Here is an 18,873-nt window from a genome sequence, read left to right as displayed (position 1 = left end):
CACAGTTCTGCAGGCTACTAGTCTGTGGTGCCCCTCCATGAATAGAGGCCTCCAGTGCGCTGATAAATGACACTGGCGGCTTCATTTTTGTAACACTGGTTATTTTTCTTGTTCCCCACATGAAGGGACGCACTACCACCCTAAACACCGACAGCAATAAAAACCTGACTGCTTCTGCTATTGTGGGGAATGGAAACTTCGCTTCTTGAAGCAGAACATGTGCCACTCATTGGATTGTTATTTTAATTTTTCACTTCAGTAGTTTGGGAAAGTCGGAGAATATGCTGAGCACACAGTCCGGACTGTAGGGATTATCCACTGGTGAAGGCCGGGCCTTTTGAAGTGGGGAAATCTGGTTTGAATCTACTATTTTGGTCCAAGCCACATCAATACCTTTTGGAGACGCTCCGAAGAAATACAGTTATATGCGGTCTGCAAATGAAAGGTTTATTTTTGTGAAATAATATATGCAGAACGTCTGAAATAAAAATGTTCTTCATAGGTGTCTATAAATATAAGTTGCAGGGCCATAAAACTGCGTAGGAAGCTGGAAGTCACCCACTGGATATGTCCCTATATCATAACATTTCACAAGTTTCTTTTCTGATGTATGTGATAAAGGTTTGTTCTTACTTTTTTAGTTGCTTTGAGTTTTAGTATGCCTTACACCAGGTAGACAGAGTTTGTGTGTAAGGAAAGAAATTTGAAACGTGTTTTCTAGACTTTCAAAGCAATGACATTTTTAATCCATGTCTAATTAACATAATGGAAGCAAAATACAATGTGATAACTGTGGCGTACATTTAAAGGGAACCAGTAATGTAAAAAAAACCCACACTATTAACCTGAAGATATGGGGTTAATCTGCAGGTGATTAGTATTTTAAGACCGCCCGGTGTGGCCGCACCGAGAGCCCGAGCCACCGCACTGAGAGCCCGGCTGCTGGGAAGATATTAACTCTCTTCCTCCTGGCAACCTCCTGCTTTCAGTCATAGAGGCATGGCTAGTTCGGTATTAGTCATCACTCAGTGCATAGTGAGCGGCAGCTGTAACCACTCCCCGGTACTGACTGACAGCCAGCTCATTACTGTCAGTCAGTGTTCACTATGTACAGAGAGGGGACTGAAGCTGTACCCCTATGACTGAAGGCTTGAGGTCTCCGGAGCATTTATGATCATTTCCTCCCAGTAACCGGGCTCTCAATGCGTTGGCCACTCGGCACCAGAAAGCTATAAACCTGCAGATTAACCCCATATGTTCAGGTTAATAGCTTTTCTTTTTTTTACATGACCTGTTCCCTTTAGCTGAAAGAATGCTACAATATGGAAAATTAATTAAACAAAGAAGAAAGGGGAGTGTTAAAAGGCCCATATGATATGCAAAAACATGTACAGACTCCTTGTAAATATCAGAGTAATAATTTATTATACAAATAATAGTGAACAAGGAGATAGTAATCATGGTGAATATTAAACATACATGAGTGCAGGAAAGATGTCCCAGAGAACAAGATGGTTCCCAGACCAAGGGCCTCTGCCACACAGATGGGCCCGCAGCAATCCCATATCAAAGATCTTTATAATCTAAATCATCACTAAGATTGCCGCTTACCCATAAATAAAGTGCAATAGTGCTTTGGCAAATGCCAGGACAGAGGTCCGGTGCAGAGGAGGAGACCCCAACGCGTTTCGCTGAGTCTGCTTCTTCGGGGGTCTCCTCCTCTGCACCGGACCTCTGTCCTGGCATTTGCCAAAGCACTATTGCACTTTATTTATGGGTAAGCGGCAATCTTAGTGATGATTTAGATTATAACCTCTTTGATATGGGATTGCTGCGGGCCCATCTGTGTGGCAGAGGCCCTTGGTCTGGGAACCATCTTGTTCTCTGGGACATCTTTCCTGCACTCATGTATGTTTAATATTCACCATGATTACTATCTCCTTGTTCACTATTATTTGTATAATAAATTATTACTCTGATATTTACAAGGAGTCTGTACATGTTTTTGCATATCATATGGGCCTTTTAACACTCCCCTTTCTTCTTTGTTAAATCTATGAGGGCCACTCCACGTACGCATAATTAATTTTTACCCCATCTGATACCCTGAAATTTTGTCATATAATATGGAAAATTGTCCCCATGTTCTGATTAAAGCACCACTTCAGCTTTTTTTATATTGCAGCGCTGGAGTGGCTCTATAAATCTAAGTCCCCTGCTCCTGTATTATACTCCCCTTCCACTGTCTTTATCTTTTTCCAGTATCGCTCCGGCCAGTCTCCTGTGGTTTGTGACCTGCCGGCAGCTCCAGTGTTTCATGGAGCGCACCAGAAGACATATCAATGTAACTCTATGAGAGTCTTATCCTGGCTCTTATAGAAATGCATTGGAGGCTTGTGACGTAACTTCTGACTTCTGGCCAGTCAGAAGTTATTGGCACAAGAGGAGCGATGGGACCAGAGCAGCACTGAAAAAGGATGGAGGACAATGACTATAATACTGGGAGTACGGGACTTGTATTTAAAGCGCCACTCCAGCGTTTTTGGGGTTTTTCAGCCCTGGAGTAACACTTTAAGGAGGTTCATAATAAAATTTTAAGAAAAACCTTGCATACCAACTGTGATTGGGGAAAAGTCGGGGAGGTTGATTGATGCACCACTTAAAGGGGGTTTTCCAGGCTTAAAATATTGATGACCTAACTCAGGGATACGCCATCAAAATCTGATTGGTTGGGGTCCAACCCCCAGCACATATCCCCAATCAGCTGTTTTAAACTCCTGGGGTGGTCTGATGTAATAAACCTTACTCAACCAAACCGCATAGCTTTATTCATTATTCACACGGTCTAGTGGCCGTTTTCAGGAACTGCAGCTCTGCTCCTATTGAAGTGAATAGCAGCTCAGCTGTAGTTCCTGTGAACGGCCACTAGACTGTGAAAAGAGCCTCATTGTCTGCTCTGTTCATTCTTACAAGTAGGGGTCCAGCATAGGTCATCGTGAATTTTAGGTGTAGGTAGAAGAATGCTAATTATGTTTGATTTTGGTAATCTGCATTATTTATATAGATTATATAAGAATGACTGAGAAATGATCCACACTGCACAGTAAAGTGGATTGGCTTACACGTAGCAAGTGAGAAACTGGAATAGGGCAACCCAGTTATTCTCTAGTGCAAACTCTTGGGTCAGCCGTAGCCACGATATGGCTGTTAACAAATGGCTATCTTTCCATCCCCTTTTATTGGGGAAACAGATTGTACAGGTAACACCCAAACTGCTCAATCCTTCAGATGATTTTCTTGGGTTACTGAAGTGAAATATAAGAATTTCATATGTTTTATACTTTTTCCATAGACTTGATGTATTTGTCAGTAAGACTCAAAATATCTACATTGTTGTCCCTAAATTTTCAAGTGTTCTGCAATTCGCCCTTCCATGCTGGATATCCGCTTCTGGGCTTAATCCTGCCTTATAACACATTCTTGTCTGATCAGCGCTTGCAGTTTATCACAATTTCTTGCGGGTGGGGGTGCAGACCCTTTGTTTGAGGCTCGACCACTTGTTCCCAATGGGATTGAATTTGGGGAGTTTCTTGACCAAGGACCAAAAATTTCAGCCCCCTGAATGTGTCGGTCTCAAAACCTCTGGCCACGACTCCAGAAATCTTTGCCTGGTGATCTATGTTAAAGTGAATGAAGAATTGGTTTATTGGGGCAGAAATTAGTTGTTCCTTTGTATTGTAGTGTTGTGTATGACAATGTGCTAACTGGTGTTCATTTAACAGCAGGAAATTCTCTACCAGTATCCGGTGTCAGAAGCCTCGCAGAAGCTGAAAAGTATACGAGGATTATATCTAACACTAAGTGATATGCTGCAAAATGTAACCGGAGCCCGTATTGTGAGGTAATGGCAGCCATATCTTCCATCTATCGGACCTTAGATAATTACAGCAATTCTCTGTAATACATTTACTAAACTGTACCAGCACATATTAGTCCTTAAAGGGGTTGTCCATGTGAAATAAAACTGGCTAGTGGAAAGGATATGTAGAAAAATAAACTTAAGGCCGCTTTACATGCTGCGATATCGTGACCGATATCGCTAGCGTGGGTATCCGCCCCCAACGGTTGTGCGACATGGGCAAATCGCTGCCCGTGGCGCACAACATCGCCCAGACCCGTCACACTACTTACCTGCCCTGCGACGTCGCTGTGACCGGCGAACCACCTCCTTGCTAAGGGGGCGGTCCATTCAGCGTCACAGCGACGTCACAGCTGCGTCACTGAACCACCGCCCAATAGAAGCGGAGGGGCGCAGATGAGTGGGACGAACATCCCGCGCGCCCACTTCCTTCTGCATTGTGGGCGGCCACAGGTAAGGAGAGGTTCCTCGTTCCTGTGGTGTCACACGTACCGATGTGTGCTGCCGCAGGAACGACGAACAACATCGTTACTGCTGCAGCAACGATATTCGAGAATGGACCCCCATGTCACCGATGAGCGATTTTGCACGTTTTTGCAACGATGCAAAATCGCTCAAAGGTGTCACACGCAACGGAATCGCTAAAGCGACCGGATGTGCGTCACAAATTCCGTGACCCCAACGAGATCGCTTGAGCGATGTCGCAGCGTGTAAAGTGGCCTTTAGTCAAATACTGCACCAACCAGCATAGACTGCACTGTGCATACATGTGGTTATGTCACCATTCTTACAGCTGGCTGTGATTGGCTGCAGCGGTGACTTGAGCAGTGCATCATCTGATAATTTATAATGACTTGCTGCTCAAAAGTCACCGATCACAGTCCGGTGGCTGGTGGAGCGGTGACATCCCTGCTCCCTGTCTCCGCGCAGACCATAGAGCGGCCTGTGTTGAACCACGTGGGTGCTGGGAAGTGAGTGTGCCCGAGTATCTTAGTTTTATGTAAGAAATATCACCCTGGGCAAAGTTTTAATTTAGTTGGACAACCCCTTTAAACTGGATTCTTCTGACGAGTATTGAAATTCAATTTGTGTAGTTAGGTCCAGAAATATTTGGGCTCTGTGTGTCATTATAGTTTATTTAAAATTAGACAGCTGAGATGAAATTGAAGTGTTAATTTTCAGGTGTAAATAAAGGGTTCAATAGTATGAATCAGCTCACCGTGGAAAAAGCTCAGTCTTGATTTCGTCCTGGAGCACGGACAGGCACTGCCACAGCCCAAAATAATGCAAAAGATGAGGATGTCCAGCTCTTCAGGCAAAAAATCACGTCTTTATTTTATCATGCAGACACAAAGAATGACATGACCATCACAACGCGTTTCAGGTGAAAGCACTCACCCTTAATCATGAAATGTTCATGATTAAGGGTGAGTGCTTTCACCTGAAACGCGTTGTGCTGGTCATGTCATTCTTTGTGTCTGCATGATAAAATAAAGACGTGATTTTTTGCCTGAAGAGCTGGACATCCTCATCTTTTGCGTAAATAAAGGGGTTCAGCAAAAATATCCTGTGAAATGTTTACGGTAGTAATTGCAACCACTTTCTACAAAGTCTCTGCATTGCAGGGGCTCAAAAGTAATGGGACAAAGTAACTTTACCATAAATGATTTTTGGTACTTTATAGAAAACCTTTTGCAGGCAATGACTGCCTGAAGTCTGGAAGACCTGGACATCACCAAACGCCGGGATTCCTCTTGTTTGTGGGCCTTCCTGCCTTAAGCATGTGAAATGCCTGTGCGATAGGATTAAATTCTGGTGACTGACTCTCATTGCAGAATATTTCATTTTATTTTACTTAAACTCCGGGGTTGCTTTGCAGTATGTTTTGGGTCATTGTCCATCCGTACTGTGAAGCGCCGTCCAATCCTTGCTGCATTTGGTTGAATCTGAGCAGAAAGTAAAGCCCTGTACATATCACAATTCATCCAGCTGCTTCTGTCTTCAGGCACATCATCAATAAATACTAGTGACCCAGTGCCACTGGAAGCTGGAAGCCATTCTTGCCTATGCCATCACACTGCCTCCACCATGTGTTGCAGAGGATATGGTGTGCTTTGTATTATAAGCTATTCCAAGCCTTCTATATACTTTCTTCCCCCATCATTATGGTACAGGTTGATCTCAGTTTCATCTGTCCAAGAAATGCTTTTCCAAAACTCAGCTGGCTACATTAGATAAGTTTTTGTTGGTTTTTTTGCAAAGTCTAGTTTGGCCTTTATATTTTTAAGGCTGATTAATGGTTTGCGCCTTGTTGTGAAACTTCTGTATTTGCGCTCATGAAGTCTTTTCTTTATGGTAGTCTAAGATGCTGAAACACCTCCTTCCTGTAGAGTGTGCTTCACTTGGGTGGATGCTGTGAAGTGGGGTTTTTTCACTATGGAAAGGATTCTGCTATCATCCACCACTGTTGTCTTCCGTGGACGTCTAGACCTTTTTGAGTTAAATAGCTCACCAAGGCTTTTGGTTTTTTTTTCTATATCAGAATGTACTTAACTGTTGATTTCGTCACTCTTACCGTGTTTCCCCGATAGTAAGACACCCCCGATAGTAAGACGTAGTGGGGGTTTTGGGGGGGTCGGCTAATGTAAGACGTACCGTGAAAGTAAGATGTAGTAAAACTTTATTTATTTATTTTTTTCTTCTTTACAGTACAGTTACAGCGGCCGAGCGCTCAGCTGAGCGCCCTGACTTGCCGGCGGCAAAGCGCTCAGCTGAGCGCCCTAACATGCCGGCGGCCGAGCGCTCAGCTGAGCGCCCTGACATGCCGCCGGCATGTGACAGCTCTCAGCTGAGAGCCCTGACATGCCGGCGGCAAAGCGCTCAGCTGAGCACCCTAACATGCCGGCGGCCGAGCGCTCAGCTGAACGCTCGGCTACCGAGAAATGTTGAAATGTTGCAGTAATGTTGTCCGTGGTCCATCAGGACCATGGACAACATACAAAATCACGCAGCCTCAGTGCCCTCATGTGCAGCCGCTGGTGGTTAAGTTTCCTTAACTTGCGGTACACTTAGGGCGCAATCGCGGCAAGCCCCCATACGGTACATTGCATGGAGACTTGCTGCGATTGCTGTGGGATTATTTCCAATATAAGACATACCCCGAAAGTAAGACATAGTGGCACTGTTGGGGGTAAAAAGAATGTAAGACACTGTCTTACTTTCGGGGAAACACGGTATTATTTCTGCTATCTCTCCGAATTATTCTTTTTTTTTTCTCAACCTAATCATGGTCGTCTTCTCTTCTATTGAGTGCTCCTTTGACCGAATGTTGTGGGTTCATAGAAAGCAACAACTTCCAATACAAATGCCACACCTGGAATCAGCTCCAGGCCCTTTTACCTGCTTAATTCATGATTGATTCTCAAGGGAATAACCTAAGTACCTTTGGTCCTTTGAAAAAGAGGAGGCTACATATTAGAGCTGTAATTTGAAACACTCCAATAAGGATGTGAATAACTGCAAATTAAAGCGGAGTTCTGCACTTTAAGCCCATATTAGTTATTTAACTGTATCTTGAATATGTTTTGGTAAACAGATAAAATTCCAAAAATTGTATCACTGTCCAAATATTTCTGGACCTAACTGTATTTTGTTATTTCTCAGATAGATGGTCATCCTCTCTTTGGTCATCACCCTAGTAGTCACAGGGGTTGTCCTTTCCTGTCTGTGACAAAACTAAGAAAATTCCTGTACAGTTGGGCCCAATTCACATACTCGAGCCTTCCAGAAGGAAACTTCTGCTTCAGACAGCCATATAAATTAGCTATAATAACGTACAATGAAATGACATTATGTGCAGTGCTTTCTGTGCAGATTTAGGTGATATAAATGTGAGTGATTAGGAAGTCGCATGTCTGTGGGACCCTAAGGTCTTCAATAGCTGCTGCTAAGGACCGCGCTGCAGGACGCTACACTGTCCTTGTTAGGGATTACACTGTGTACATAGAGATTGTAGCATTAAACTAGTGGAGGGGTGAATCAATTTTTTTTTTTTTTTTTTCTTAAGTGGATGTTTTTTGTTTGTTGGTTTTTGTTTTGTTTTTTTATTTTCATGTTCCCTTGCGATACAGGGAAATATAGTTGAGACACAACAAACAATCAATAAGGGCTGGCAGTACTCCATCTTTTCTGGTGTGGTAACTGGAGTTGATTTTGTAGAAAAAAGATAGATACATCACGTCCCACCTATATTTGTACTGTGTCCATTGGAAGGCAAATTATCCCTATGATGCTGGGACTAATATTGGCCCCAAATTAGAAGAGAAACCCTTAATGACTCCAAGTTCTGGAATCCGAATGATCCCTGGATCAGTGTTTTTGCCGAAATGAAAATTTGAAAGCAATTTGATATACAGTGACCCCTTTGTATAATATTTTCATCTAATGTTTCATCTGATCAGTATGGCCACTTCTTAGTATAATACAAAACCCCAGTACTACTGATTAGTAGCGCCTCCCTCCAGTACTGTACTTCATCACATCCTGGGACCTCAGGTGATGGTGGTCCCATTATATTTAATGGTACGCCGCAGCCCCTGAGGAAGAGTCTGTTTCCAGCTTCCAGCAGATTTCTGACTTGTATATGTAAGGACTTGTATTATCACTCATCCGCCTACTTGTTTTCTCATTTTGGGTGATATTTTGGGACTTCACCACCAATTATTAGATTTATTGAGCGTTCCGGTGTGCAGTTACAATTTTGAACGTGGTAGTTGTCCTGTGAGACCCCTGTACATGTACATATCTGGGCAGGGGCAGAATATCACACAGGCCGCAGCTGTAGGAAGGACTCCTGCAGGTCCTATTATCAGGGCACATTCGCTTCTTTCATTTATGTTTTCTTTTTATGTTTTTGATTTAAGCACTTCTCTTATTTTGAACAAGAAGTTGGTCCATGTGTCGTACTGGAAAGAGTCTGAACATTTATTCCTAATTTCTCTTCCAGCAGAGAGGTGAGGAGACGTCTTGTAATGGTTATGATTATGTGGTTTTCCACTGGAAACTATGGCTTTTCAGTGGTAAAATCTAAATTATATGGCTTTGTTCACATGTTCGAAGTCAGTCTTGGTTTTATCTACAATGGTTAATATGAGGTTTAATAGGTTTATAAAGGCATTGTCCACTATTCGCACAACCCCTTCTCGATCAGTATGTTCCTTCAAATAAAATCATAACACCTATACTCCCCTCCAGTGCTGGCGCCATTGCAGTGGTATTGGCAGTGGCTCTCCTGGGGCTCTCATGACTTTGTCATATGATCCCTGCGGTTAATCAGCAGGGAACTTCACTATCTCCTCCTTCAGACAAATCAGACATCTGGACAATATGATTGAGAAGTCAGCGCTCTTGCTCTCTGGATATCAATTACATCTGAAGAATGGGACAATGATGCTCCCACTGATTGGCTGCAGGGATCGTGTGACATTATGTCACACAAGTCCTGGGACAGCCAGTGCCAAACCAGAGGTGAGCATAAGTAATATTGTTTTCTCTGAGGTGGCATACTGACTAAGAATGAGTTGTCTGAGAAGTGTGAACACAGCCTGATGCATTTATGTAAATACTTTCGGACAAGATGAGTCTTTGCTCCTATTTTCTGTTGCTCCCAGATGTGACAAAAATAGCAACAAGAAGAGGAGATAAAAACTCCCCCCAAAAATGTATTATAAAATGTACTCACAGCAAAAAAGGGCAACCTGTCCAGTTAGCCAAGGCCAACACATCTAATGCACAAATAGGATGCAGACAAGCCTCTCAACATGATGGACACTTCACAGGTGCAAGGTAAATTGCACACTAGTGGCGCGCATAGGGCACTGTTCACACTTGTATGCGCATAGTGTCCAGCCAGCAACCTATTACCACGCCCTTACTATTAGATTAGGCGGGTTACTCGGACACTACTCACTGCAGCACGTAAGGGACAGAAATTCCACTATGCACGGCCGTATAAAGAGGCCCGGCTGCACCCCGCATAGCTGCATTCCCAGATGTGACACCATAAACATGGAGTCTTTTTACAGGAAGTTCACTGTGTAATACTGCTTTAATATGTGTCTTTTGAATACATTTTTACTTGTAAACTTTCTTTGTGTTGTTAGAATCTCACTTTTACATCTGAAGAACATGACGGCCGATGTAGTTAGAACATTAAAGTTCCTGTACAAGTCCTTGGATAGGTAGGTACAGCCGAGTCTATTTGTGGGCTTGAAATGAGAGGAGCGGGAGAAGATTGTCATGCTAAGTATGCGAGGTTGTGTGTAATGGCCAAGCCGTTCTTTGAGTCCCTCCCACAGTGTTTTTGTGCATGCTATATGATGTACGTCCAAATGGATTTTTCATCATGACGTTTCCCTTTCAAGGACAGTATTGTGTGCATGTCTTTGATTTCGGCTCCACTTTTGTGTTGCAGGGCCTTCTGTCAAGCGGAAAATGGGCCTCGTCTTGATCATTTCTTTAGCCTGTTTTTCCAGCGAACAGTGAGGCTGTCCAGTTTACGTGCAAACCCAAGTCAGGGCCCGGAGTCCTACGATGCCTGTAGCTCTCACTTAACTGACAACCTTCCAGGAGTGCGATGGCTGTCCTTACCTGAAGATATCAAGGTGAAAATTCCATGCACAGGTTGACTTTTACTATGTCACCATTGTATAGTGTAGTAGTATACTATATATAACTGTTATTTATGGCAATAAATCTGGCATTCCGTTTTTACAAATTATTAAAAACAACCCACTACAAAGTAGTGTAAGTATGAAAGGGAAAGGAGTAACCTTGATTATCTTGTTACAGCGTCGAGGGGTCTGGTATATTGGGCAGCAGTGAACAGTCAGTTATTGAGTTGGAAGCAGAAAAAAAAGCGTAATTAACTTGAGCGACTTTGACAAGTTCCTAATTCTGTTATGGCTATACTAGTATTGCTCACCATTCTTTAAGGGATTGTCCAGAGAAAACAAGTTATCGCGTTTCCACAGAAGAGGTGACAACTTACTGATTGGAGGTGCGATCACTGGCAACCGCATCATTTAACGGGTCTACTGATAGTCTTGATGCCACAACACATCATCACAGATCTTGTGATTCCATACCTCGACAGATCAGACTGAGTTTGGCAGCATATGGAATCTGCTTAATTTTAGGAAGGTGTCTTTATTTTAGAATTTTATTTTTATATAGTAAATTAAATGTTGTCATTCAAAACTACAACTCGTTCCAAAAAAAAATAAGTTCCCATATGGATATGTTTATAGGAAAGTAGAAAAAAAAGGGAGTTATAATAGAAAGGGAGGAACGAAAGAAAAAAAAATGGCTGGGAAGGGGTTGAAAAGAATAGTAGTAGTATAAAAGGAAGTACAGTATATATATATATATTCTTTATCAGCAGGTAGGTATGATAAATGCCACTTTTTCCCAAAATTAAGACTGTCTTATATCATTTTTTGCCCCATAAAATGTGCTAGGGCTCATGTTCGTGGAAGGTTTTATTTATGGGGAAACCTGGGTTGGTTTGGGGGTAAATTTACCCCCTAAAAAGGCAGACACCTCCCCACGAGAATCACACTTACCAGACCCCGGACATCTGCGTTACACTCAGGTTCTCCTGTGATCTACAGCAGGTGCTCCAAGCAGGTCCTCGTGTGTTCCACAACAGATCGCATCCCTCCGCTCACATACAGACCAGTCCAATCTCAGTAACATCACACACACACCCAATCACAGTAATATCACACACATCCAGTGATACAGAACTGCTTCTGGCCAGCAGGGGGACCTAGGACCATGTGGAACATGAGGACTTGCGGTGGGACGCATTGAGGACCTGCTCCTCGATACGTTCCACCGCAGGTCCTCGATGCGTTCCACCGCAGGTCCTCATTTTCTACAGTGTTCCAGGTCCCACTGTGGCCAGAGCAGTACGGCATCACCATGTGTGTGCGTGCACCTAACAGTGATGCAGATCTCTGTCAGAGAGCCCATACTCCATTAGCACCTGCCAGCTGTAGCTGTGCGGGGTCTGGTGAGCGTGATTGCGTGGCTTGTTTCTCTCTTTTGAGGTTGTCTTCCCTTTGCGGTTGTCTTTTTTTTTCTTTTGGTGATGTCTGCTTTCTTTAATTAAGTGTTCTGCTGTATTCGTTAACTTTTTTAGCTGCATGGACTCTTCATTAGTGAACCACAACTAAGGCTTATTTTTGGGGTAGGACTTAAACTTAAACCATATATCAAAAAAGCTGAAAACTCCTGCTAGGGTTAATTTTCGGAGTAGGGTTTTTTTTTGGGAAACGTGGTACATGGGTGGTTTTCAGCTGGTAAATAGAAATCAGCCTGCTATATTCCACTGCCAGACTCCACCAATTGTATTTTCCCATGTAGTGAAATGTGCTTGGCCCCTTCACTCGCCATTTGGCATTTTAATGTGTTTCCTCCATGAAATCTACTAAAAGCGAAGCAGCTCCAGGTGTATCGTGTACAGTTCATCTGTAGTCGCACATTTATCCCTAGACCCAGATTGCTTTTAGCCTCCTGGGAGTTTATGGTCTTAATTAAAGCTGAGCGGCTGCTGTGTCTGATGGGTACTGGAAGAAGTCCATATTATTTTGGCTGTTTGGAAGCAAAGTCTAATCCGCTTTCATTTTCGCTGGCCGTTCATCCAAAGTCACATAGTTTGCACCAAAGGAGTATTGTGCATTGTGCAGAAGGTCATCACCTTACAGAAAGCAGGTCCCAATCTTCTCACCGTCAACATGGAAGAAATTCTTTGGCACCCAAGGTGTTACACTGTGCTAAACCTTCTATTTATTTAGAGACATTGAGGTTGGCAGAGTGAATTATTAGTAATGGTTATAACACTCGTGCTCAGATGTTAGCTTTTCTTGGGTTGAGACTAAAGTTGACTTGCCTTGATGGACACTGATGTCAGAATGGCACCCCTGTGTAATACATGGTAGATGCTTCTGTGCTACAAGTAGGATCTAACGTGACCCATGGTAGAGTAGGAGGATTTATGTTTGTAGGGTCTATATGGAATTAGGGCTTGTTCGCACGTAAATACTGAAATTTCTGCAGCAATTTGACAGCTCAAGTGTGCTTCAAATCGCTGCAGAAACTCTGCATAATGAAATTAGTGTTTCAGCAGATTACACGCCAATTTTATGCGCTATGGATGCTTTCTCTCCCATAGACAGAGTGGGAGCTGCATCCAAAGCGCACAAAATAATTGACATGCTGCATTTTTGAACGCACGGATTTGGTTCAAAATTTTAGCATCCAATTCGCTGCGTTCAAAAAAGCGACGTGCTCACGGATTATGCACAATCTATATAGATTGTGCAGGGGACGCAGGACGCATGCATTTACGCCGCAGTGCTAAATGCAGCGTAAATGCATGCTATTACGCAACGTGCACATGAGCCCTTACATGTGATTTTTAAAAGTTACTGAAGAGTTTGTAGTGGCCTACAGTGGGTACGGAAAGTATTCAGACCCCTATAAATTTTTCATTCTTTGTTTCATTGCAACCATTTGGTAAATTCAAAAAAGGTTAATTTTTTTCTCAATAATGTACACTCTGCACCCCATTTTACCAGAAAAAAACCCCTAGAAATGTAGAAATTTTTGCAAATTTTATAAAAAAAAGAAAAACTGAAATATCACACGGTCATAAGTATTCAGACACTTTGCTAAGTATTGAATAGAAGCACCCTTTTGAGCCAGTACAGCCATGAGTCTTCTTGGGAATGAGGCAACATGGTTTTCACACCTCTGCCATTCTTCCTTGCAGATCCTCTCCAGTTCCGTGAGGTTGGATGGTGAACGTAGGTGGACAGCCATTTTCAGGTCTCTCCAGAGATGCTCAATTGGGTTTAGGTCAGGGCTCTGGCTGGGCCAGTCAAGAGTTGTTCTGAAGCCACTCCTTTGTTATTTTAGCTGTGTGCTTAGGATCATTGTCTTGTTGGAAGTTGAACCTTTGGCCAAGTCTGAGGTGCAGAGCACTCTGCAAGAGGTTTTCTTCCAGGATATCTCTGTACTTGGCCACATTCATCTTTACTTTAATTGCAACCAGTTGTCCTGTCCCTGTAGCTGAAAAATACCCCCCTGGCATGATGCCACCATGTTTCACTGTGGTGAGGTATCTGGTTTTCTACAAATATACCGCTTAAAATTATCACCAAAAAGTTCTATTTTTCTCTCATCAGAACAGAGAATCTTATTTCGCAGAGTCTGGGAGTCCTTTGTGTTTTTTTTTTAAAACTCTATGCAGGCTTTTATATGTCTTGCACTGAGGAGAGGCTTCTGTCGACCACTCTGCTTTAAAGGCCCAACTGGTGGAGGGCTGCAGTGTTAGTTGACTTTGTGCAACTTTCTCCCATCTCCTTGCTGCATTTCTGGAGCTCAGCCACAGTGATTTTGGGGTTCTTTACCTCTCTCACCAAGGCTCTTCTCCCATGACTGCTCAGTTTTACTGGACAACCAGGTCAAGGAAGGGTTCTGGTGGTCCCAATCGTCTTCCTTTTAAGGATTATGGAGGCCGCTGTGCTCTTAGGCCCTGTGCGCACTGGAAAATGGAATTTTCTAAAGAAAATTCCGCAGGTATTCAAAGATTACCGCACCCGCGGTAAAAAACCGCAGCAAACCGCACCCGAAAACCGCATGTGGTTTGCCGCGGTTTTACCGCGGCATTGTTCGCGGTATTGCCGCGGTTTTGCCGCGTGCGGGTTGGTATGTGCTTTATTGCATTCAATGCAATAAAGCACATTGAAAAAAAAAAAAAAGTAATTTCATTCTGAGAGAAATAGACAGAAGAATAGCTAGACAGACAGAGGGATAGATAGAAGGGTGATAGAGGGATAGATAGAGGGATAGATAGATAGAGGGATAGACAGAGTCCCTGTGAGCACACTCTGCATTTCTCACGGTCGGCAGTGAGTTCACATTACCGGCCGTGGGAAATGCCCTGGAGTTACCTCTGCTGTCTCGCTGCGAGGCTGCATTCAGCGCTGTGTCAGTCGTGGCTGGATGTAAGCATCGCAGGACGTGGATTACGTCGGAGCTTTGTTTCGGGAGGGGTTAATAAAAGGGTGAACGAGGCTTATTTGTGTTTTATTTAAAATAAAGGATTTTTCTGTGTGTTTTTTCACATTACTTACGGGTTGATCATGTCAGCTGTCTCAGACGCTGCCATGATCAAGCCTGGAGTTAATGGCGGTGATCCGCCACCATTAACTCTTTGTATTACCTTGACTGCCACTGCTACACGGCAGCAGGAAGAGTCGGGGACACTCCGGTACTGCCGCATAATGCATGCCACAGTGCCGGGGCAGCTGCGGCTGATATTCTCGGCTGCGGGAGGGGGAGTGAGGCGGGGGACATTAACCCTGCCCCTCTCCCTCCCCAGCTTGAGAATACCGGGCCGATGTGTCTGTGTCTGTGTTCTATGTCTGTGATCTCTGTCTGTGATGTGTGTGTGTGTTTACTCTCTGCTCTGCTTCCTCTTCCTGTAATGCAGAGGTTCCCAACTCCAGTCCTCAAGGCACACCAACAGTGCATGTTTTCATGTTTTCAGGATTTCTTTAGCATTGCATGGGTGTTGGATTCAGCACCTTTGCAGGTGATTAAATTATCACCTGTGCAATACTAAGGAAATCCTGAAAACATGCACTGTTGGTGTGCCTTGAGGACTGGAGTTGGGAACCTCTGCTGTAATGACATCACTTCCCTGCAAAACCGCAGGCAAGCGATGTACATTACCGGAGGTAAACCGCAAAATACCGCAGGGAATAATGCAGGAAAACGCAGTGAACCGCACAGAATTTGCTGCCTGCGTTATTCCCTGCGGGATTTCACGATTACATTGGAGTCAATGGAGTGAAATCCCGCAGCAATGTGCGGAAAAGAATTGACATGCAATTGTTTTTGCTGCGGGAATCCCGCAGCAAAACATGCAGCTGTCAAAATCCGCCTAGTGCGCACAGGATTTTTTTTTCCCATAGGTTTTGCTGGTAATTCACTGCAGAGATGTTATGAACATTTTCTGCAGCGAAACATGAAGCAAATCCGCAGAAAATCCGCGGCAAAATCCGGTAAGTGCGCACAGGGCCTTAGGGACCTTGAGTACTGCAGAAATTCTTTTGTAACCGTGGCCAGATCTGTGCCTTGCCACAATTCTGTCTCTGAGCTCCTTGGGCAGTTCCTTTGTCCTCCTGATTCTTATATGGTGTGACATGCACTGTGAGGTCTTATATAGGCAGGTGTGTGCCTTTCCAAATCAAGTCCTATCAGTTTAATGAAAGACAGCTGGACTCCAATGAAGGAGTAGAACCATCTCAGAGCAGATCACAAGGAAATGGACAGCATGTGACTTAAATATGACTGTCTGAGCAAAGGGTCTGAATACTTAAGACCATGTGATATTTCAATTTTTCTTGTTTAAAAAATTTGCAAAAATTTCTACATTTCTGGGGGGGCTTTCTGTCAAGATGTGGGTACAGTGTATATTAATGAGTTTTTAATTAAGCAAATGTCTGCAACGAAACAAAGGGTGAAAAATTTAAAGGGGGTCTGTATACTTTCCGTACCCACTGTAATAAATGGGTTTCAGTCCATTATGTGAAATGTTAGCATAGTGTCCATTCAAGCCACCTTGTCTTATGACGGGAGCTGTAATTAATTTGTACCTTCAATATTGTGCTGTGGGACACCAGCCAATATGTAGCTTACATAGCGCAACTCGAATGAATCTGGACAGGTTTAACTCCTAAGCATCCAGAGAACACCACAAGCCATAATATATGCTCTAATACATAAGGAACCAAATGGAAGGTGGCACCTTGAGAACACTGTGGAATGTGGAATATACAATATGGCCAGACATGGCATCGGTGTACAGAAGCTACACCATTCCCCAAATATCAGCAGCTTCACTTCTATTTGGATTAAAGGCAATTTTCAAGCAACTTTTCAGAATAAACTGTCCTGTGTGCATGAGCAATAACACTATATCTGACCAGTATATGACTTGTGTCCTTCCTTTTCAGCAGTTTTCCCCTCTGCAGACTATTTCTAATGTGAGAGCCAGAGAAGCAGACTAGCTGCTGTGATCTCTTCTATACACAGCACACTGCACATACACATTCCTGCTTTTCATTCATAAAGTTTTGATGTGAGATGATAGAAACATCAGATAGCTCTCTAACAACTGCCTCCCTCTGCCTGTTTCCTTTCCCTGCTCCTCCCTTCTCTACCGCTCCCCCTCCTCATAGAGTATAATGGGCTGAGTCACACGATGCTAGCAGCTCGCCTTGTCTGAGCCAGACTGATTTGAGCTAGTATTTCAGAGTGACGACAAGTTTAGGGAGGAGGGGAAGAAATGGCTTATAAGTGGGGAAGGAATCTGATTTCTCTAATGAGGTATATTACTAAGCTCATTAGATTTGTCTGTATTATTGATTCATGCAGTTTGTTGAAATTCCAAGTATATTTTCAACACCGGAGTGAGGTATGACCAGTGATGTGTCTAGAGGGGATGACTGACCCATTTACTTCCATTGCTAAGCCACCCCACTGATGTGATGCATCTTATGTATAGACAGAAAAGGGAACGATCCTGGCTACTGAAATGAGCCCCCTCACACACATTCCTATATATCAACAAGGTAAGCTGTCTCCTGTGTCAAACACATTAAGAAATAAATTGGATCTGTGGGGACCTGGCCATTATCCTAACTCTAGTAAGTTAGAATATTGTGTATATGGCCTACCACTAGCTGGACCCGGCTCCCGCGGCCATCGGGGAGCTTAGGGAGAGAGTCAACACTATACTTCGGTTTGAGAGGGAAGTATACCTTAAAAGAAATGCGCTTAAAAAATTCTACAAAATTTGGGGGACGTGGCTGGATACTCCTGGTCTTCCCTCCCCGCCACAGTTGCAGGATGGCATGGGGGGATCAGGTCCTTCTCCTTATAACACTATTATTGGTTCATTAATTATTGGTTCATAAATTTTTGGGTTAGAATGCTCTCCTTTATATTCCCGAAAGATGTGTGGCGGTTGGGGATGATGGGACCTATTTACGATAAGGGGTGTACGCTAAAATGAATTATCTATCTTGTGACATGTATCGATGAGGGGTGTGGGACGCAGGTGCACTGTTTGCCTGTGTTTACATCATTTGAATGTAAATTTTCAATGTTATTTTGCTGACCGGAGGCGGTCTGATCCCTTTTCCCGAATTGTTCTTCCAGGGGAAGGGACTGTTATATGTCATGTGTGGGGTTTTTTTTGTCTAATAATTATAATTATAATAATAATAATAAAAAAAAAAAGAAAATTGTGTATATTCATATTTTTAACACCCGTTAAGACATTTTGTTCAAGTAGATGCCCCTTTTTAATTTTTTATAACTGATGTGTATGCACTTCCATTAACCTGGGTACAGCAGCATCTCGCTAGATAGAGCTTCCCAGAGCTGTCCAGTAACGAGGATAAAGTATACACATATGTGTATAAGTCCTACAGCTCAACGGGACAGACACAGGCATGTGCAAATAGCTGTGATTGTCTCGCTCCATGTAGTGCGAGGTATGTAACAATACTAACCATAACTATTCAGAGTCTCTGAGCTGTTTTTAGCATTACCATAGATACTTTAATGTACATTTAAGTAAAAGTTTATTGTGCGGGGGGTTTAGTGTCAGAGACAAGTTTAAAGTAATAACTAGAGATTGCTTAGTCCTAATTCTATGAATATAGGGGCCTTGACATCCCCTTCGGGTCAGAGTACAAGGTTTCTAGGAGACACCAGAGCAACTAATCTTTTATTCTTCTGACCCAAGCAACGTGGGCAATTTGCTCTTAGTCTCCATGCTGAAATGCAATTGTGTTAGGAAATGCTTTTTACGA

The 18,873-nt window shown here is 43.3% G+C and overlaps 1 protein-coding gene across 2 annotated transcripts in view; it reads left to right on the top strand.

Annotated features, from left to right (window-relative positions):
* The window catches only part of INTU (inturned planar cell polarity protein), a 102,130-nt gene that overhangs the window by 62,246 nt on the left and 21,011 nt on the right, over positions 1 to 18,873 (top strand). For both annotated transcript variants that reach the window (XM_075336186.1, XM_075336177.1), the window contains exons 5-8: positions 3,783 to 3,901; positions 8,842 to 8,931; positions 10,081 to 10,158; positions 10,392 to 10,581. In XM_075336186.1, the coding sequence (XP_075192301.1) occupies positions 3,783 to 3,901; positions 8,842 to 8,931; positions 10,081 to 10,158; positions 10,392 to 10,581 (477 nt within the window). The remainder of the gene's footprint in view (positions 1 to 3,782; positions 3,902 to 8,841; positions 8,932 to 10,080; positions 10,159 to 10,391; positions 10,582 to 18,873) is intronic.

This window comes from Anomaloglossus baeobatrachus, chromosome 1, assembly GCF_048569485.1.
Source record: "Anomaloglossus baeobatrachus isolate aAnoBae1 chromosome 1, aAnoBae1.hap1, whole genome shotgun sequence".
NCBI lineage: Eukaryota > Metazoa > Chordata > Amphibia > Anura > Aromobatidae > Anomaloglossus > Anomaloglossus baeobatrachus.
Note: the sequence above shows the minus strand (reverse complement) of the source record. Positions and strands in the feature narration are given on the sequence as shown.